Raw genomic sequence first — 22,444 nt, forward strand, 5'->3', positions numbered from 1 at the left:
TAATAGTTTTTGGACAACAACTATGGCACAGAGCAATAGGCTAGATTCGGTTTTGGATACACAGACAACACTTGTTAATTCATTGTTGGTTTTGGTCTTTTCATGGGATTTGTCGACATTAAGAAAATATTAAGTTCCACCAGACTTAGCCTTTCAGATCTTAAAGGTTGTAGGTGAGGTATGCCTTTTTGCAGAATGCACTTCTACTATCTTGCACACTTAGATGTTGTAATTGAGTTCGCCGCAACCAATGGCCGCCACGGTCTTGATGTACGTTACTTGCTGTTAAGGCTGTAGACAAAACCAACATGGCAGCACGGAGCTGGAAAGCTGTTGTGGCTGATAAATGAACTGAGAGACTGAAAGTGGGGCTTATTTTAAAAATGGGGACACTAAGAGTGGGACATAAAGTGAACTGACAATTACTGTATGTAAAACACAGAGCCTAACAGTCTCACTCTGGCTGTTCTGCTACCACACCCTGTTGACAAATAGCCCAACTTGTCACAAAACTTCAAAACTGATATCGTGATGTGCAGATTTGTAGATAATTTCCAAGATTTCTTTTGTCCACTTTGGCCAACAAGTATTCATCAATATTTCTTTACATTTTGATGAAGAAAAACAAACAGAAAAAAAGGTAAAAATAACATAACGTGAAAATCTGTTAATAACATATCAAATTGAACAAAAAAGGACATTCACCATTATTAAATATTCCTTTTGACATATTGTATTATCAACACATAAAGATCTATGCATTTCTTGCAAAGCTCTTGCAATTACACATTTAATTCTATATTACCTTATAATATTCCCATATAGCCTACATACTGTGTCATTTATAGCTTATATCCTTGAATTTAAAACAAATAAATATTTAATAAATAATGTTGATATAAATCTTATTTTTTTTTTGTTCTTATGAAATATCCGAGCTTGAAAAACATTTGAGTTTATTGGCCACCGGTGTGACGGCGGCTGTCTCATGTGTTGCTTTGCTGTAGTGTCCTGTCAGCAGAAGATGGCAGCAAAGAGGCCTCGTGGGCAGTGTCTCCTTGACAGGAAAGATCAGCTTATTCTAATGTTCCAACCTTGTTAAGTAGAGAGAGACTAACATACAACTGATACAGTACCGGCATCGCGAGAGGGAGTGGGCACTTTTCCTGTCGTTGATTCCCTAAACAACACTATTACTGGTGTTTGTGTTAATCCTTTCAACGTCTAGTCTTTATAAATTTCAGAGACATGATCATCAACAAATAACTACCTTTCTGAATGAGGACTTGATCCAGTGAAATAGGCTTTCATGTAAACTTCTACTACAGTACCATGATGTCTGCATCTGGCAGATGCTTCCAGGATGGAGTCATATTGGAGGTGGTGTGGTGTGAGGGTATGGGGGTTTACAGCGCGGTCTCCTTCAGGTCGTTGAGGTTTGGCATCCTGGTGCGGGAGGCTCGGGTAAAGGTGGGTCCGTTCTGCCCCGGTTTGATGCCCAGCTGTTCGGGGGTGAACTGAGCGCCCTCTGCCCGCTGTAAAGCGGACACGTGCCAGCTGGACTCGATTTGTCCGGGGAGGGGGTAGCTGGCTTTGCGGCTCTTAGCCTGGGCGGAGCTGCTCACCCCGGGGTGCCCCCTGCTTTCGCCGTGCCCTCGACCCTCGGAGTAGCCTGCTTTGGAGGAGGGCTGGGGGGGGTTGGGGAGTGGGGCTTGGAAGCGCAGGTCTGGAGGAGGAGGAGGAGGCTGTCCTTGATTTGAGGAAGAAGGGGAAAGGTGAAGGAGCCTGCGGAGTGACTTGAGTGGTTGACTCTGTTAGGAGAGAAAGAGATACAGTTGATGATGGATCTTAAAGTAGAAGGCTTTTATATTGTTCTTATTGTCCACAAATGTCATGAAAAGACCAAACCCATTTGTTTGTCTCTCAATACTTTCCTTGTGTTCATTCCTACATAATCCGACATAAATTTAGAAATAATTATTGCAGGAATTGTATACATCATGAGCATGGCGTGAAGGTGTTTCTACAAGGTCAATTCCAGTTGGGGGCTATAAGGAGCTGTAATGGATTTGGATAGGCCTTAACATCCCACCCTCCTTTATTATTATTTATTTGATTTCATTTCATTTTACTCTATTGAATCAATCTGATTAAATCCATGCATTACCATGCAATTAATATAAGTTGTGCACACAATTACCTGTGTGCAAATACTATATTTGTGACAAGTTACCTGGAAAATGGATGACATTCACAGAGGCTAGTGTGGAACTTTATAGTATGCATATCGTGTTATGGTTTTCATTGAAAAATACCTTCTTTGCCACACTTCCTGGTGACAACCCCTGCATTTCTGAATATAAAACCTCCGTGTGCAAGGTTTTTTTTTTAACATGTCATAGGATATTATATTTGCGCTTGAAGTGTTAGATGCAGAACTACTTTTTATGACCTCACCCACAAATAGCTTTTATGAGACTTAAATAACATGACACAAAATGTACGTCATAATAAATTTACGTTTTCTTGAATGATACTAAGGGGCTGTTTGGGTTAGAAATCAACATGGCATTAAAATAAAGTAATTGAAAAATAATTTTTGTGATGATCGTAAAACAAATACAAACTAAAGTCTCCAGTATGTAGGCTACATACCTGAGAGTGTGAGTCCACTGGTTTGTCTGGAGGCCAGTCATTCACTCTCTCTCTCTCCCTCCCTCTTTCCCTCTCTCTCTCCCTTTCTCTCTCTCTCTCCCGTTCTCTCTCTCTCTCTCTGTCTCGGTCCCGGCTCTGTTCCCGCTCCCGGTCTCGGGATCGCTCACGGTTTTTCCTCCGGCTTCCATGGTGAGAGGATGACTTGGAGCTCCTCTGCAGGGACAGGTGTTCTTGTCCGTTACCAGGAACCTGACGTTTCCGAAACAAAGATACAGCGACATTATTAGTAGTTATTCAAAGTATTTACTTCATGTAAACACACACTCATATTCATAACACAACACTTCTCACTCAAATCACATCTCAAATCCCGGTAGGTTCATGCACCCCTCTGGCAGCACCAGACAAAGCACAAGGAGGTGGTGATGGTGATTAGTGATGACTTCATACAAAAGGTTTGTGTCTGAGTGTGTTTGCACAAACTATAAGATACAGTACGGCTGCATCTAAGGATTATTTTCATTATCAATTAATCTGTTGATAATTATTTTTATTAATAGATTAATCGTTAAATCATTCATGGCCATCACAATATCCCAGAAGTCAAGTTGAAGTCTTCAAATGTCTTGTTTTGTCTGATCAACAGTTAAAAAAATAAAAAGAGATTACATTTACAATATTAAACAACAACACAAAACAGCACATTCTCTTATATTATTATATTATATATAATATTTGCCTTTTTTTACTTAATAATTGACTTAAACGATTATTCAATTATCAAGTAGTTAGATGAGAAGAAGTGCTTTAGAGGTGCTGGTCCAGATTTTGTTACCTATGGACAGAATCAGGCTAGCTTTTTTCCTGTTTCCCGACTTTGTGCTAAGCTAAGCTAAACTAAGCTAAGCTAACTGTCTGTAGCTTCACATTTAATGAACAGACATGAGAGTGTCATCGACCTTCTCATCTAACCCTCGGCAAGTAAGCGATGAAGCACATTTCCCAAAATGTCAAACTATTTCTTTCTTCAGCACAGTACAGAGTCAACGTAGTAACAGTACAACGTCTGCAGCATGAGTTTGGATACGTAGGAAAATGTGCTTATACATGTGTTGAATATGTTCATGACCCTCACATAATACACTGATGTTATATTTGAAAAGAATGAGTCTCGACGTGCAGAAATGTTGGCCTCAAAACAAACAGCACACATGTCCCCCAATGCAATGTGAATACAAGGTGACAGCATTTGACACACATTATAGCAAGGACATAATGGATGCACAGACACCGTGTAGTATTAGACTCAAAATGCATTTGAAATCCTTTCAATTTGGAATATTTCTCAGTCAATCAATCATCAATCATGAAGTGCTTGAGAAGATTTCAAATCAGATCATTCTGGTGAGTGCAATGCGAGTTAACATGCAGCCGTAGTGTTGGGGTTAGATTACTGGTGAGGCAGGGTAGGGCGCGGGAGGCTGGTGTTGTACCATAGGCGAGGCGACTACAGGTAGGACTTTGACAGCTGAGTTGTGCTTTAAGCTATTCTTAGAGCTAAAGAGGGGGAAAAGACTTTTCTTGATGCTGGGGTTCCTCCCGTCCTCCATGTCCGTCTGTGGAGCAGAAGACGCACAGCCACAACTCTCAACACAAAATCTCTGACAGCAAACAGAAAAACAACTGCAGCACCTGATCTTCAACCATCTAAATAAATACAACTTAACAATAGATACAGAAAGAAGAATCAACAATAGCAACAATTTGATTGTTAAGATAAAAGAGAAAACAGAAAGAGTGGAAATTCTGACCTGGACCTGAGTTCTGATTTATTACTACTTGTGTCTTATTTTTGTAATTTTGGAAATAATTTCCATCTGTTATAATAACATTGTGCTATCCAAAGTAATTAACATAGCGGCATCACGAGATGATCAGACAGGTTGTAAACAAGCCAACATTTGTTGCCAGGTTATCTATCTAAACTACTTTGTATGGCCATTTTATGAGAAAGTTTTGTTAAACTCTTTGCTACATTTAGATGAAAACTTGTCTTGTGAAGGTGCACAACTTAGTTTAGTATAGCAGGTCAATGTTGAGGTAGGAAGCTAGTCTGTAAACTGTGACATTTTTCTACAGTTTTGGGAATAATTTTACAGATCATGTTCGTTGTCTCTTCCGAACAAGTTTGAATAAACTGGGGCTTTATAGGCTGGACTGCAGCGACCAGCCTTAGGACCTCAAAACTCTGTCACTCTGTCACTGAGTGATGTTCCACCATTGGTCTGAGTGAATGTGATGACATGAGTGTTGACCATTGGCCATTGCCCTTTCAAAATGTATTGGCACGGGCTTTTACCTCTGCTATCGCTCATCAATCAGCTGATTAGCTTCCTTAATACAAGGTTGTTGTTGCTTGTGTTAACAGTTTCAAAGCACAGGCTTAACAGCATGGGCAGAGTAAGTTACATGCAGATGAACAGCACACCACAATGTGTGTGTGTGTGTGTGTGTGTGTGTGTGTGTGTATGTGTGTGTGTGTGTGTGTGTGTGTGTGTATGTTTGTATCTGCCTGCCTGCCTGCCTGCTCCTCACTGTCACTTTTTCTTCAGACACAAATGAATGTGTGGAACAAGTAGGCCTATTTAATTTAGAAAAAAAAAAAAAAAAAAAAATCACATACATACATACATACACACTGAGCCCCTCTCTCCTCTCTCTTTCCATCTGTATGCATCCATGTCCCAGAAATGCTTGTTATTAACCTAGCTCTGGGGAGCTTTTTCCCCGGAGTCCTTATGTTTTTTTTTCGCCCAGAAGTTTTCCTTGAATTAGGGTGGCACCTAAATCATGGTTGCAGCTGTTGCCGTGGCCCTGGTCCGCACCCTGCTATGCCCTGCTACACCCTGCTACGCTCTACAGTGCCCTGCAACGCCATGCTACGTCCTGCAGTACCCTGCTACTCCCTGCCACGTCCTGCTATGCCCTGCAGTGCCCTACTACGCCCTGCTACGTCCAGCTACGCCCTGCTACGTTCTGCTATGCCCTGCAGTGCCCTGCTACGTCCTGCTATGCCCTGCTGTGCCCTGCTACACCCTGTAACGCCCTACAGTGCCCTGCTATGCCATGAACTACTACAACTACTATTTCTAGTCATAGTTCCATTATCTTAATTGTGACTATTATTGCCACTGTTCATCACACCCCCAACCGGCACCGTCAGACACCGCCCACCAAGGTTTCTGCCTAAAAGGGAGTTTTTCCTCGCCACTGTCGCACTTAATGCTTGCTCTTGGGGGAATTACTGGAATTGTTGGGTCTTTGTAAATTATACTGTGGTCTAGACCTACTCTATCTGTAAAGTGTCTTGAGATAACTCTTGTTATGATTTCATACTATAAATAAAATTGAATTGAAATACCTTAGTGACACTTGGTTATATCTAAATAAATATAGTGGATCGGCAAGTTTTGATATTTTATCATTATCATTATCATAATCATTATGTAAAAAACGGGGGAATAGAAATTTCAGGAAAACAGCAGGCGATGGAAAGGAAAATCAAAAGTGTTGGCTAGCAGGGGATGCCTATTTGATCATTTATCAGAATCTGATCATTTATATCATATATAATGTCTTCTATATGGTTTATAATAGATTATCAGTGTGTTTTCTTGCAGGATTCGCTGATGGCTCGCGGAGCTCTGTGGCACAGCGTGTGCTGTATGAACAGCACAATTGCTAAACATGGACGCCAAAAGGAAGCGGGCGATGCTTCACATCAGGTGAGCAGTTAAAGATACTTACACATGAAGAAAGGAAAATAGAACCATCTAAAAGTTGTGCAAGGAAACGATGCCAGTGGAACTTTACTATTAGTTTCCGGCGGAGATATTAACATCGGTGGACCGAAGAGAGCAGAGAAGAAATAACAGTAAATCTCTGAGGTGGTAGTAAATGTAGTGTAGGTTTTAGTTTGTCCATGAATAAATGCTGCAGCTGTTCAATACCAATATTTGAGGCTGTGGTTTATAATTGTCATGGGGTAAAACCTCGGTGTGGTCTGTTTAACAAAGTAACATTAATTACACAATAACACTTTAGATGAGTTATCCAGAACAATAACTTGTTGACAACAGCATGATTGCATTGAAAAATAGTCCTCAATTTATTTGTCTTGAATGTATCTTTACCATGTCATATTATATGCTACTTCAGTACACGACAAACAAATATTACTTGGGACCACTACAAATGAACATTTACAATAATATCTATATTCACATTATAGACACCACCACTATCTAGCCCTGTAACAATATGGCCACAATTAAGCACATAGACCATACATGGTCCAGCCATACAGTATACAAGGTTTTGAACTAGTTTACAATCTGTCTGATCGTCTGACTGCTCATGCTTCTTGGCCCATCGCACTTCATGTGTCGCCATGTTCCCAGATTTTAGTAGTTAACTTGATTAGTACAATGTTATTATTACCAACAGGAATGATAGCAGAAACTATGAAAATTAGACCCACGTTTTAACAAACCAGAATTACCCTTTAAAGGTCCAGTGTGTAACATGTTTAGTTGTTCGTTATCAAAATCTGTGTTGCCCCAAACTTGTCATTTTTCATGAATATTTACCACCACCATCAATTCCAAGTATTCCTTTTGGCTTGAAATTTTACATTTGCATTCGCATGAACTGGGGTAGACGCTCCATATTCATGCGCCATCTTGAAATACGTTAGCCGGTAAGGGACATACAGGATATACTGCTCCGCCTTTCGCGTTTTCGCTGTTGCATGATAAACTCACAGGTGCTGCTAATGCTGCTAATGGGTATCGTAGCTTCCTGGCCCCGGCAAGTTTGAAGAAGGAAACATGGAGGACCACATGTATTCAAAATCCAAATTTCAGGAACAGGAGTCTTCTTCTTTACCCAGAAAAAGAAAAAGGCTATTGAAAAGAGCAAGAGACCGGCTTTTTGAAGCGTGAAGGCTACCGTTGCTGTAATACGTACTTTGAACTGCGTGGCGCGAGAGAGTTGATTGCGATATATGATCTCAACGCTAGATGGGAGAAATTCCCACACATTGGACCTTTAACACACTTGGTGGTTAATAATACACAGGCTCTGCCCTCTACTGGACTCTATGAGACGTGCCTAACTAGAACGCGTCCTGATTTACCGGCTACGTTTATGCAAATTCTAGTATGCGAATCGTCAGGCAATATCGGGATTGGACAGGAGTATTACCTATACAGTCCATTAGAGGGTGGAGCCTGTGCTTATAGAACTAGGGTTGTAATACATAACCTTTGTTCATTCAAACAGTAAGTCAGGCCAGAAGAAACTGATGCTACAGATAATTATTTTCAAATGAAAAACCTTCTGATTTACTATACACTAAAATAAACTCTATAAACAAGGGAACCAACACATTGAACCAAAGGATATATGTCTGAGTGTGCTGGATGAAATGACTTAAATGATCTTACTATTTGTGTCTTCTTTTTTTTCTTTTTAATGGCTCTGAAGAAGCCTTGTTTTTCCTTCTCTTTGGCAGGCTCTGGAGGATTCATGACCATTGCTTCTGCAGCGTTCCTACGTGGCAAATGTGGAAAAATTGTTCATATGACTCATGTTTGTAAATACAAAGAAATTAAAATCACAGCACACTGAGGTTTTAAAATCATAGATTGTGTAAAGAAACACCAAAGTAATTGTTCCTTGTTCACTTAATATTAGACGTGCACTCGTATGGTTCATCAAAAGAAAGGAATTCTTTTTTTTTGATTAAATGACAATGTTACAAATATGACAACATGTTTTTGTTGTTTACGTTCACCTTGTACAATCTAATAGATCTTAATTAGTGTTGTGACAGACCTTATGTGTGAAAATTTGTGAGGTAGTTTTAGGGCGTTTTCACACCTGAAAGTCCGAACCAAGGTCCGGACCAAGGTTCATGTTTTTGTCATCCAGTAAGTTTTGGTTTCACACTGCAGTTATGCAAGCGCACTGAAGATCTATACGTGACAAAACTACGTCCTGCCGTCATCACATACGTGAGCTACGTCTCCAGATACTTATAACTGATTGGTTTGTAGACGGGCTTCCCCGTCCTCTTGTATCCTCTCTCTGTGTCAGAGTTTTTTCAACTGACTGCTGCTCTCCCCTAGCCTACTGCTGCGGTATTTTTTGTTTTGTTGTGATGTTGAGAAGCAAGACACGGGAGCTTTCTTTCTGGAGCATTTATTGAGAGACAAACGGAAACCTACACTGTACATTTACTACAACTTAACAAATAAACTGCTGATGCATTCTCTGCTCTGATAGCCGACAGCTGTCTGCTCTGAGCGCATTCACAGTCACTCACTCTCTCATGTAGCCTACACACTAAGCACCGAGCTATTCCTTAAAGGAGCTTCCCCGGTCTTGTAACACAAGGAGAGGCTGCTTCTTGTATTTGGTCCAAAAGTCCGAACCATCCAAAAAATGCTTTCACACTATAAACGAACCGGACTGTGGACCGAGACCACCTCTTTTTATCGGACCAAAATTTGGTCTTTTGATCCGGACCGTGGTCTGGGGGAGGTTTTCACACCTGCAATTTTGGTTCGGATCAAACTGAAAAGTCAGAAAGTCTGGACCAAACGAGGTATGTGTGAAAACGCCCTTAGAAACACTAATCTTTCTTCATCATTAGATGTCTACTTCTAAGGTCAAAGCACGTTGTATAGAAGCTCAGTTCCTAACAGTTTAGGAAAACCTGTAAAGTTTTACAACTCTAAATGTGGACACGTCAAACTTTAGTTTCCTTTAAACAACCTTGAATGTACATCTACAACCTGATCTCATGGGAAGGCGTATAAATAGCACACCACTTTTAAGGACATTTTGCGTGTCATGACTACGCAGTTTAAGCTTTTTGCGTGTCATTTAACGCCCCATTCTCATTTCCATCTCGTCACTTTTAAAAATGTGGTTAAGGTTGTGAAATCAAACAAAACCATTTGGTTAGGTTTAGGAAAAGATCATGGTTTGGCTTAAAATAAGTATGTTTGTTACATAGGCTACATTAAGTTACGTACATAAGTTAGGTAGTCAAGATAAAAAAAAAGTCAGCGATGACTTTTGGTTTCACACGGGACACGAACAGCATCCTCCTCCCTAGAGGACTTTGTCGCTCTTTATGCCATGTCACAATTTTGTAAGTAAAGATTAAATGGCATGAAATGACACGGGAAAAAGAAGAAAAAAAAACTTAGTAATAACACGCTTGAAAAATTTACTTGAGAAATTGGGATGAATTGTTATTGATACAGTATTTGGTGATAATAGGCTGAAATGTATTGTATTGTAGTGCTACATGAAGTCACCATCAAGGAAAATGACATTCCAGTTCAAAAACTAAATTCTCACCAGTCAAAAGCCGTCTGGCGTTTGGAGTGGTTGACCATGACAACAGGGTCTCCGGGTACAACAGGTATGACGGGCCCTCGACCCTGCCCGACACCGTCATGGAAAGAGGAGGAATTGTCTGGTCTGGGGGAAGGGACTGAGGAGACACAGGGATGAGAGACAATTACTAAAAGTGTATCTCTGCAGATTTTACTGAGGAGTGTTGGTTGGTACATTTTAAAAAGACAAGCTGCCTTGGATGTTATTAATCTGTGATGTATCATGTTATTCCACAATGTTTTATTTTGCTGCACTCACATTTCCCAAAATCCACCATGTCTGTCTTGTCTATTAAAGCCCAAGTTTATATCTCTGCCTCTTTTAATTACGGAGTTCTCCCTGTATAATTGTTAAACACAATGTAAAATGGCAAGTGTAGAAAGATACACTTGTTCCTTGATTCTAAAACCAGATATTTTCAATTGATCTGTCATAAACCCCAACATTTTGTGTCAAACGAAGGTTATCCATATAGAAAAATACACCACTAAATAAATAAAAAAGCCCAGAAATGCTTTAAACCAGGGGTCTTCAACGTTTTTTACGCCAAGGACCCCTTAACTGAAAGAGAGACGGAGTATATTGTATATTGTATAAAATGAAGTTGCAGTTATTAAACTGGGCCTACAATAACGTGGAGGGTGGCCTTAAGCCTTTATACATACCTTTTTTGCATAGAATACTAAGCTATTAAAATAGCCTAATAATTGTGGCATGCTTTTATAAATCATACACACACAGTGAATCCTTAGGATATACTGTATCTGTGGATGGCCTAAGTGACACCTTACCTAAAGGCCAGTAAGCCTATCATCAGTGGGAATTTATATTTGCTAATAATATGTTAGATATATACATATATATATACAATATGTAACTTTTCTGCATTAAAATGTCTAAAAACGACCATACCTATGTTATATATTTTTTTGAGTTGTGTAGTTACACTATCCCAAATGTTTCCATCAAATGGCAAACCCAGAGAAATCTGTTATTTTATTTTCAGACACGTCACGTTTCATTTAGTCACCCGTCAGTGGCGTCATAACCTTTCACCATCTAGTTACTTGTAACTTCCGTCAAAACACGGCACCCAGATGCTACATTCGAGAGTAATTGTAAATCATACAATGTCACAGAAAAAAATACTGGTAACACTGCTTTTTCTGCCAAAAGGCATCATTTTGTGATTAAATACATGCCACTTTGCAACACAGTAATACAGCAGAAACCTTATTTATTGATACATATCAATATTAATCCAGTTTAATGTTACTACAATGTATGTGCTGGTTGACAAGTAGCTAACATTCACGCTAGCTAATGCTTGTTGGATAACATTATAGGGTTACAGCATCGTTCAACACGCTCATAAAGTTATTAGTAGTATGATTGTTTTGACAATGGATAAAAGCAGCACTGCACTAACCCACGAATAAGGTCAGTAACGTTAACGTTAGCTGTATAGATAGACGATTAATCTAATGTTAATTTAGCCAGCTAGCACACTCCGGTCTGCCTGCCTCACTCCCCCGGCACAAAGAGACTTCATTCAGGATGATAGCTGACAACACAGCCGGGACATGTAGCAATTGCTAGCTAGTTACCGTTAGCCCCAGCCGGTGCCGAGTGCTTACGACGCTAACGGCAGTTTAATGAAGCGTCGGGAAACAGAGAATATCAGACCCAGGCATCCTAGTCACAACATCGGCGATCCATAATGTTAGCTAGCTACGTCTCCATTAGCGTTACCAGTGTTTGTACCGAAAATTTCCTCCCTGCCAAATTTCTCCCCCCTTCGTGTTTACCTGTCTTTACAGTTAGCTAGCTAAATTAACCCGACAAAAGGTGGGTTAAGCACCAAAACGAATAGTTAAGATTACAGAAAAGTGAAGTGGGAGATCGGGCAGCTGGGAAATGTTCTGCTGCTGCACAACAGGCATCGAACGTACTTGCCGTCGCGGAGATTCCCCCTGCAATCCCCACCCACACCCGTCTCTCAGCCTCGTTGAGTAGCTAACTAGCTAGCTAGCGTTACAACAAACCCCGTCCCCCCGGTAAAATCCAAAAGGTGACATTGGCATGTGAAATATACTGCGATAGTGTGGTTTTAGCTGCTGGCTAATGATTAGCCGCTAATGTTAGCTTGCTGGCTCACTAGCTAACTGGTCAGCTAGCTACCAATACAGATTGAATCAAGAGAAACGTAATTATGTTGGGGAAACTGCAGCTATTTTATTAGCATGACATGAATAAGTAAACGTTACTAAACGTAACGTGAATAAACTTGAATGGGTAAACTCTTCCGTTAACAGATGCATTCTATCAACGATAGTGTTTAGCAATAAAAACTCCCATAATTCCATGCAACTTCCCACTGCATCAAACGTGTGTTTACAATCCATTGTTTCGGTTGAGAGACCCCTAGCGGCAGAAAAAAAATAAAGATTGATTTAGAGGCCCCCCTGCATTGACTCTGATGACCACCTAGGGGTCTCGGACCCCCTGTTGAAGATCTCTGCTTTAACCCTGTCCTTTTGGTACTTTGTTTTTTTCCTGTCTTGGTTTATAAAGCACTCAATGGTTTATACATGGCTGCTTACTGTCCCCAGGGTAAAAAATAACAATAAATGTACAAGCATACACACACACATACACACACACACACACACACACACACACACACACACATATATATACACAATACATATACACCATATTTTATTTTATTCTTTTAAAATAATATTTATGTGTTGTTTTATGTTGCCTTGTATTTCTTTTACAGCTTGTCTTATTGTCTAATCATGTAAATCATTTTGAATCGCTATACAAATAAATGTGCCTTGCCTAAATAATTTCCTTTTCTGATGCCACACTACACACAGTTTGTCGCTTAGTGATTAGCCTACTGTTCCTTACCTCGGTAGAAGCTGCCGACTCTCCGAGGCATGGACTCAGTGAAGATCATCCGGTTCTCCTTGGAGGAACCTCCCTCCTCGCCATGAGGGTCATGATACATGCCGACCTAAGAAACACACACATCATGCAGACGCACAAATACACACATGGGCACAGGACCATACAAAGTTCCTCAGTATCTTCATATTTGTGATTGATAATCTCATATAATCTCACTTAATTTCTTATCGTTAGCTATATCACATGTTTTGCTGGCTCACATCACAAGACAATTGGGACAATCTTAGAGCTTTTCAGTGAGGTTACATTTATACCAGCGACAACGTGCAGTGAAGCTGTAGAAACAGAAAAAGCTATGGAAACCAGCGGTCAGAAGAGCTACTGTCTGTGTTCCTTGAACTGGTTGGAGGAAGTGAGGAGTCAGGGGGTCGGACCTCGTTTTTTGAGCGCTGTGTATGAAAAGCAGCAGTGTTGTCCCTCGTAGAGTCTTTGATGGGGACACAAGGGTGGCTCATGTCATTAGGGGACTGCTCGCTCTGTTGAGAAGACGGACAGGCGCAGGTCAAAGCAGACTGGGCAAGCAGTATGAAGCAGTGGCAATGATAATGTGAGACAGTGACAGTCCCTGCACACACGCATTAAGTCCTGAAATACCCACACATTTTCAATACGTGTGTTAAAGAAAAGATTCACCCTTAGACACTCATACATGTCAGGAAATGTGGTATTTATCCATTTTTTAAGATTATTTTTTGGGCTTTAATTGATAGGACAGCTGTAGACAGGAAAGGGAGGAGAGAGTGGGGGACAACATGCAGCAAAGGGTCCCAGGTTGGAATTGAACCCTAGGCACTGTGGTAAGGACTGAGCCTTGGTACATGGGGCACACGCTCAACCAGGTGAGCTACCAGAGCAAGAGAGAGAGAGAGAGAGAGAGAGATAGGGAGAGAGATGCACAGCAACTACAATAATGCCTAACTATAATAATTATAGAAATATGACTCATAATAATTAGCAGTGGGTACAATGGAATGACATGATGTACAGTGGCAATTATGGCTAATAATAATAATAATACTAGTAGTAGTAGTGGGCTTTGAGCAGGACCACGGCAGCTGCCGCCACGATACCGGTGCCACCACGATCCAAAGAAATCTGGGAGGCGAGAAAGCACAAGGACTCTGGGAAGGAAGCTAAGTTAGTATCATACATTAATGGGAGAGAGAGAGAGGAGGAGAGAGAAGCTCAGTGTGTCGTAGAAAGTCCCCCAGCAGTCAACCTATAGCAGCATAACTATAAGGGCTGGTCTTATAAGCTTTATCTAAGAGGAGAGTTTTAAGCTTACTCTTAAATGTGGTGACGGTGCCTGCCTTCCAACCAAAACTTGAAGCTGGTTCCACAGGAGAGGAGCTTGGTAACTGAAGGCTCTGGCCCCCATTTCTACTTTTGGAAACTCTAGGAAACACAAGTAACTTTGCATTCTTGGAGCGCAGTGTTCTAGTGGGGCACTCTTTAAGATATGATGGTGCATGACCATTTACCCATATTTTCTTTATTTAAAAATATGTATTTTTTCCCCTGTACATTTTAATGTTGGTTTAAAACCATCTCTACAATGACAGATATGTCATTCTGACAGAGAATACTAAATCTGAATACTAAATCTAAAAAACTAAATACTTTATGTATTTGCCTTAAAAATAGTTATTAAAAAAAGTATTCTGTATATTATAGTATATTCAGTCTAAATTCCATCATAATCATTCTTAAACAGACACTTGATGTCTTTATATTACTGAAGACATTAGACCTCAAGAGTTTTCAGTGTAAGACATCATGTGCTTTTTTAAGTATTTTTGTCAATGAAGTCTTATTCATAAGGAGGTGTATATGTATCCTGACTGAAATGAAGTTTGGGATGTTTGTTTTTTAAGAACAACACTATTTTGGCCTAGAATTGTAGCTCTGGTAGTCATGAATTGTCTACATTTGGCTTTTTATTGAAAAATAATCATCATTATATGATACAATTGACCCTTTTTTACAGTTGTAGTGTCAGTATATTAGGGTGAATGTTTCCTTTAACGAACCACAACACTCACAGGACTGTCTGCCACTAACCCTCGTCATGTCATCAGTGCAGTCCTCTCTCGAAGAGCTCACTGAGTGTCCAGTGAGGGTGGTCCGGTGCTGCAGTTGGGGGGAGAGGAGCTGCAGGCTACTGGCACGTGTCGGTATCGCCTGCCCCGGTGGAGGCAAGCCCGCCATGCCACCCTCGATCCCATGTGGTCGGTGGCGCTCCCTCCTCACGTACATGGAGTGGCGTTGAGGCCGTTGTTGAGATGAGAAGGGTGAGGTGTAGCCCAGGCCATAATGATAAGACTCATGTGGGGAAGGCAGAGTGTGAGTGGAGGGCATCCCTGCTCCTCCCGGATCTAAGAGTTCCGGAGCACCGGCCTCCTCTGAAGAATAGCGAAAATATCAAAGTCATTAGAGCTTCAGGTAATGATTCTTTTCATTATTGATTAATCTGCTATTTTGTTTGATCAATTGTTCAATCTATAAACTGTGTAAAAAATGCCCATTACCAGTGTGACATCTTCAAATACTTTCTTTTTTTCAATCAAAAGTCAAAAATCTAAAGTATTTAATTTACAGAGATATACAACAGAAAAAGACACATTACTTAAATGATTAATTAATCATATTGTTGTCAAATATGTTTCTGTATATTGACTCATCTATTAAACAGCTAATAATGTCAGCACTACATGTCAAAGTTGTCCTTTGTTACATGACAGCCACTATAATTACTGTAACAATATACACTAACAGATAACATATTGGGAACCGGTCATAACGCTGACGACATTATTTATGACAATATAATTTACAGGTAGATTATGAACTAGTTCCTGAAGATGCCTTGTTACAGAAAACTCAGTATGTTTGACAACTTGACATAATGTCATCCTGTTTAATGTTAAGTTGTCTTAATAAGGACACTCCAAAGAAATTGAATGTCAAGTTGTCATGACAAAGACATCTTCTGTTAATGTCATCCTGGTTAATGTCAAGTTGTTATTACAAAGACAACCCAAACAATGTCAACTTGTCAAGAAAAAAACCGAATGACACTTAATGACAGAAGTCATAAACGTTTATGACTTGTTTATAATGTTTATGACACGTTCATGACAGTGTCATGTCATAGTTATGACAGTGTCATGTCAGGATTATGTCGATACCTTCAAGTAAAGTGTTACCGTTTGTTGAATACAAATTTGACTCTCAAACCTACCTGGTGCTAAAGGTTTATGTCTGGATTTGTGTCTGGATGAGGAGTCCAGTGTGCTGCTCTCCATGCGGACATTGCCGCTGCTACGAGAGGCGGGGCTATGCCCGGAACGATCACTGTGTCGAGTAGAGGGGCTGCCAGGCGGCCCCTGGGGACCTGAAGGGATGTTGAGGTCTAAACAGCTGGCAGGGAAGAACCGGGCCCCGGGTCCCACCCCTGCTGTTGTGTTAGAGTTTGGGTCATCTTGATGGATTCGACCGTCGCTGAGGTTCCCTACAGATTTTGCATCACTCAGCCCGCTGTGGCTCTTGGACAGGCTGAGATAAGACGCTGAACTCTTAGAAGAGGAGGACATGGAACCGTGGGAAGAGTCGGCCATACTGTGGGTATGTCGGCCATGTTGCTTCTCTGCTCCAGACTGCAGTGTGTTGGTCTTGCCTTCCAGGAAGGTGTGGCGGCCGGCCTGCTGCTGCTGCTGCTGCTGCTGCTGCTGCTGCTGCTGCTGCTGAGAGCGAGAGGAGATGGGTTTGCTGTGGCCGTACTTCGCCCCGTGTCCCTGGTCCTGCAGCTTTGGGGAGGGTACCAAGCTGAAATCAAACTCTGTCTTGCCTTTGGCTTCTTTGGGACTGAGGAGGTGTGGCAAGTTGTTGTTAGCCAGGTCTTTGTTGGATGAGACAGAACGATTGAGGGTCTGGGACATGTACTGGGCCTTGGGGTGGAGCGTAGGACTTAAACTGGTTGGGGACGGTTTGTTACCATTGAGGAAACTCTTGTTGCCGAGGTGATGGAGGTCGCCATGGCGAGGGAGGCTGGAACATTCTTTGCTGTTGGAGCGGCGGCTCGTGCTCTTAGTGTGACTTCTGGAGGGACAGATGACACTTGCATTATATTAGACTTCATCTTAAAGTCCTAATCTTTGGGAATGTTGCACAAACTTGCACTAAAAACTATTCCCTCAGTTCTTTTTCCAACAATCCCACTACTGCTTGAACTGTTCACTCTCTAAAAAACTCTCTTAAATTAAAATAAATCATTGGATGGAACATCTTCTCTCAGGAAACAATGCTTGTGTCAAGAAGCAATGATTGCAGCCATTATAGCAAATTGCTATGATTTATTCACTTCAAAACAGAGAACAGTCAGAACAAAAAAGTGTGAACTGCTTTGAATCAAGTGCCACCTAAAAATCATGTTGTTTTTTTACAAAAAATCCTGATGGCATATCTTCTAAATATTTTAAATGTAATAATGAAAGATACCTTTAAAGGGGGAGCAAATCTTTGTAAAAAACAGATTATTCCCCCCACGGAGAATCAGTTCCCCACGCATGGACGGTATATTATAGTCATATAGATAATAATTTATGCAACAAATCACAGATGCAGATTTCACTCACTGTGACTATTGCTTGCGTTTAAGTTGTTCCTCTCGGAACTACCGCTCTCTATGGATGCCCTAGCCGGTGAATTAGGGTCCCAGCTTGGGTTGGGTGATATGATGACCTGAGATGACTGCATGTAGAAGCTATGACAGAAAGTAAAATGAAAGGAGTCTGACCTTGTGGGGACTGTGTTCTCTCCATGATGGTGTGTTTTCCTCTTGGAGGAGCGCGGTGGGTTGGGAGACGCCGGAGAAGGCCTCTCTCTCTCTGCCTGCCTCAGAGGCTGGAAGGCCGGATGGTTCAAACTCTGCTCTGTCAGATAACGCTCAGTCGGGTTTAGCAGCAACAGGTTCTGACGGGAAAAGATGTGCATACAAATATTAACTATTGACAAAGGTTAATAGTAATATAAGTAGATAGATTAAGGATGGATAAGACATCATGTCCATGTAAATTCCTTAATATAGATTTAGAGTTTGAGTACTTTTACCTTCATCAGATCCAACATCAAACCACTCAAGATGCCTTGGTACCTTCTCTCCAAAGTCTGAGGATGAGTAACTGAGGGAAACTGACACACACACACACACACACACACACACATCAAATTTGTATCAAAACTGAACTTAGTGTGCATTGAAAATTACTATTACCATTTCCAACATACAGTGATGAGATGTTCCTGACAGTAAAAACTTTATCTCAGTACAAATCACACAGAAATCTATCACTGGATCACACACACACACACACACACACACACACACACACACACACACACACACACACACACACACACACACACACACACACACACACAGTCCTGCTTCGGCCTTCTGGGACATTTTCTCTTGCTGCTAAACTGAATCTCATGAGTCATAGCAATCCACTCAGTCATGGTACTGGGAACACTGCCACGAGAGAGAGAGAGAGGAAGAGAGAGAGAGAGAGAGAGAGAGAGAGAGAGAGAGAGAGAGAGAGAGAGAGAGAGAGAGAGAGAGAGAGAGAGAGAGATGGAGAGAGAAGGAGAGGATGTAAAAACAGAGAGGAGGAGGAGGAGAAAAAAGAAGCAAAGAAGACTATAGAAAGGATGAAAGAGAAACATTTCCTACCCTGATTCCATGAAAGCGAGGGTTGTTGTAGAAAAGTTTCATCTGTTCTGCAGGAAGTGTCCCCAAAACCTTTTGAATGGTGAAGAGCTGGAGGTAAATACAATGAAACAGCATCAGAGTTAATAGTGTGATAGTAGATTTCATTCGTTCACCAACAAGACTCTATCATGATGATTATATATTGAATGCAAGTCTAATATTTATTCTCCTTTTCACTCTGTTTTGCTCTCCACCAAATCCTAAAGGAGAAATAACTGTCCCTTTAGCTGCTAAATGTTCCATTATGTTCAACAGCTAGTCATTGTCTGTTGTTTGGTAGCATACAGTCACTTTTAAGAGCTTTTTGACAAAAACAGCTGGAAAAGTAGTCTTCCAGTTGCTTATTTTATCAGATGCAGACAATGTGAAAAAGACTCACACACCTTTCCTGTCCAGGTGTTGGGTCCAAAGACCTTTGATTTTATCTCACAATTATTCACAACACTGTTTTACTCTCACTTTAAAATGTCTATTTTATTACATTAGAAAGAAAATGTTTCAATGTCAAATTGGCTCTTCATTAGTTACAGACACGTTTTATTTGAACAACAGTTAAACTTCATACCAAAGATATGAGATAAAGAAAAGCTACAAAAACTCACAGTGGAGAAGCTAGAATCTACACATACTTGCATTTAATCGTTGATTAATTTTCAGCCTACTGACTAATGGACTACTCGTTTCATCACCAACCTGATCTATCTCACTTTCCCCTGGAAACAAGGGCTGTCCGTCACTCAGCTCCCCAAGGATACACCCCACTGACCACATGTCCACGGCCTTTCCATAGGGGGCCCTGAGATGTAAAAAGAGACAAAATATAATTTAGACATGAGGTGATGATGGTGCTTAGGATGATGTTATGAGTGGTGGTGGTGGTGGAGTGAAACAAAAGAATAAATGCTGTGTTTCTGATGGAGACGCTCATAAAGAAGATGGTCATTTCTGAGGGAACGGAGCTGAGGAGTATGGTGAGAAATGGCGAGAGATCTGGCAGCAGAGAAGCAGAGGAGTTGTGGTGTTGGAGGGAGAGAGTATTTGAGTGGGTGGCATTCAAACGCCGTCTCAATAAATGTTCCAGGGCATTTACTAAATCAGGCTACAGCAGTGAGGCTACATGACGTTCAGCTGTCTCCAAGCTAGAATGGACATTCTATGCAGGAAAAAGCATCAAGAACAACATGAGAATCAAAAACAACTGCGAAACAGAAATTTGGTCTCAGGGTTCGGTGTGTGCTAATATGTAATAAAATGTGTCCATATTGTGGAAGCACTCTTTTTGGTGAAAAGAGTAACAAGTGTTTCCCCTGTTATCCGATGAAAAAGGTGAACATGGAAATTATTATACAAAATGGTTTATGGGACTGAACCTTGTGCACAAAGATGCACAAAAAAAAGAAGCTTTTAAATAAAAAAATTTAAATAATAATAATAATAATAATAATAATAATAGAAATACAATATTACATTGACTTAACTTACATGTTGTTTGGGGTCCAATAGACTTTGTGATCCTTTTCTTATCAACAACCCTCCAAATACAGTAGATCCATTTTAAGAGATCAATTTAATAAAATATATATTTTATGTTGTGTAATTTTATTGAGGCTGAAACTCTTATAAATTAATTGGAAGCTATTTTGATATTTAATTAATCGTGACTTTTTCCAAATTTGGTGACTTTGAATTTTTTAGATTAACTGACATTTTAAGTGTTCCTCTATTAGGGCTGCTCGATTATGGCAAAAGTCATAATCACAATTATGTAACACAATTACTCAAACTTTGGAAACATTGTGCATTTATTGAACTTAAAAAAAATAAAAAATTCTGAAACATATGCCGGAAAATTCATCCTGACACATCTGGGATCTTTGGTCTCAGTTTGTAATGACTGGCACACTGGTGGGTTGCTTTATTGACAGTTTATTTGGTATTATTTTATACTCAGTGTTTTCTCTATCGCTTACTTTCATTCAGTCATGGTAGGCCATTGACTCAATTAAAGTTTTTAGTGCCATATCTATGTTACCTTACATAATAATTATTCCAATGACTTCTTCGCAGTGAGTTTGACAGATTTTGAATTTGGGAAAATGAAAGCACTGGTATTGGATCAGTACTCTACTGATATCCTGAATTTAGGTATTGGAAACGGTGTCGGGAGTGAAAGTGATAAATCACTGTGTTCCTGTCTGATACAATCTTATATAAAAACTGGTGCTATGAAAAGATAAAAACATAAATGCAGAGAATAATTTGTGACTTGATTTGTAACCCTAACCCTAACAGAATGTGCCCCTTTCTCTTTCTCACAATCTCCTACACACACTTAAGACACACACACACACACACACACACACACACACACACACACACACACACACACACACACACACACACACACACACACACACACACACACAAAGACACACACACACACACACACACACACACAGACTCACCCCAGCAGCAGCTCAGGCGAGCGGTACCACCTTGTAGCCACATACTCAGTGTAATTGGCATCTGTCCCTTCAGACAGGTTACGAGCAAAACCTGAGCCAGACATGAAAATTAATAAATCCCATAGATAGTGATACAGTATTTTAGACACCCAGTACTGTACGATATGATAAAGGGCTCATTAGTAAGAACAAAGTGCAATCAACACTCAAATTGTTTGGACAGCTACAGTAACGACATGGCCATCATCCCATATGACCAGACTCTAATTAGTTATGTCACTGCAGGCGGGCTGAGACGGAGCTTTAGAACTGGTGTACCGAGAGTCCATTTTAAGCTTGAAAAATCACAATAAACAGAATGCCAGCTCCAACAGTGAATAACAAACAAATCTCACCCCAGCTGACTCTGTAGGATTGCTTCAGCCAATTATGCAGAGCTAAGTGACTGTGTGACTTTGCAAATACACAAATGTAGAATATACCTGGTAAACTATAAAATGACAGTACTATGCTGTATCAATACAATGTATTCGTAATTTACAGGGGAAACAGGTGCCTAACATTAACCTGACTTTCTTGAAATATAACTTTAGTAGATAAATTGTGATAACAACCCCCAGAGTACATTTTATAGAGCTGGTTGGCTGGTTCCCAGTGGCAGAATTGATCCTTACAATTTACAAGGTGACACATCAATGGTGGGATTTTTCACAGAAACCAAACTGGCAAAACTGAAATCACAGATTAACTGCAAAAAATCACATAAATTTGACAGCATTTGGATGAATCTCCACATACAGCAGAATGTCTAATAAATCACCAGTTAAAACTGATTCAGTCTCTTAAACAAATACGTAGATTTTACGAGCAATTACGTTTATTTGACAAGGCAAACATGCAAGAGACTGTACGGTTTTACTGCATTGCACATGTAAATCTCAACAACTCAACGTGACAATATGGCTGCTGTAAAGAAACAGAAGGAGAAGCCCAAACACTCACCAAAGTCACAGAGTTTGAGAACATCCTCCGAGCTGATGAGGAGGTTCTCCGGCTTGATATCTGGAAGGGAGAGGCAGACAAAAGCCAATCCACTGTTGTG

General features: G+C 40.5%; 1 protein-coding gene across 5 annotated transcripts in view; it reads right to left on the bottom strand.

Annotated features, from left to right (window-relative positions):
* Positions 1-360: 360 nt before the first annotated feature.
* The window catches only part of cdkl5 (cyclin-dependent kinase-like 5), a 39,488-nt gene continuing 17,404 nt past the window's right edge, over positions 361-22,444 (bottom strand). For 2 of the 5 annotated variants that reach the window (XM_031306228.2, XM_031306229.2), the window contains exons 7-21: positions 22,345-22,404; positions 21,343-21,433; positions 19,571-19,673; positions 18,839-18,925; positions 18,217-18,297; positions 17,903-18,078; positions 16,349-17,205; positions 15,169-15,509; positions 13,482-13,583; positions 13,048-13,153; positions 10,090-10,225; positions 8,163-8,268; positions 4,110-4,271; positions 2,656-2,904; positions 361-1,811 (exon numbers count right to left, since the gene is read on the bottom strand). In XM_031306228.2, the coding sequence (XP_031162088.1) occupies positions 1,407-1,811; positions 2,656-2,904; positions 4,110-4,271; positions 8,163-8,268; positions 10,090-10,225; positions 13,048-13,153; positions 13,482-13,583; positions 15,169-15,509; positions 16,349-17,205; positions 17,903-18,078; positions 18,217-18,297; positions 18,839-18,925; positions 19,571-19,673; positions 21,343-21,433; positions 22,345-22,404 (3,062 nt within the window). In that variant the 3' untranslated portion in view covers positions 361-1,406. The remainder of the gene's footprint in view (positions 1,812-2,655; positions 2,905-4,109; positions 4,272-8,162; positions 8,269-10,089; positions 10,226-13,047; positions 13,154-13,481; positions 13,584-15,168; positions 15,510-16,348; positions 17,206-17,902; positions 18,079-18,216; positions 18,298-18,838; positions 18,926-19,570; positions 19,674-21,342; positions 21,434-22,344; positions 22,405-22,444) is intronic. The other 3 variants (XM_031306230.2, XM_031306231.2, XM_031306232.2) reach the window with 3 other exon arrangements.

Source organism: Sander lucioperca, chromosome 3, assembly GCF_008315115.2.
Source record: "Sander lucioperca isolate FBNREF2018 chromosome 3, SLUC_FBN_1.2, whole genome shotgun sequence".
In the NCBI taxonomy this organism is placed as follows: Eukaryota; Metazoa; Chordata; class Actinopteri; order Perciformes; family Percidae; genus Sander; species Sander lucioperca.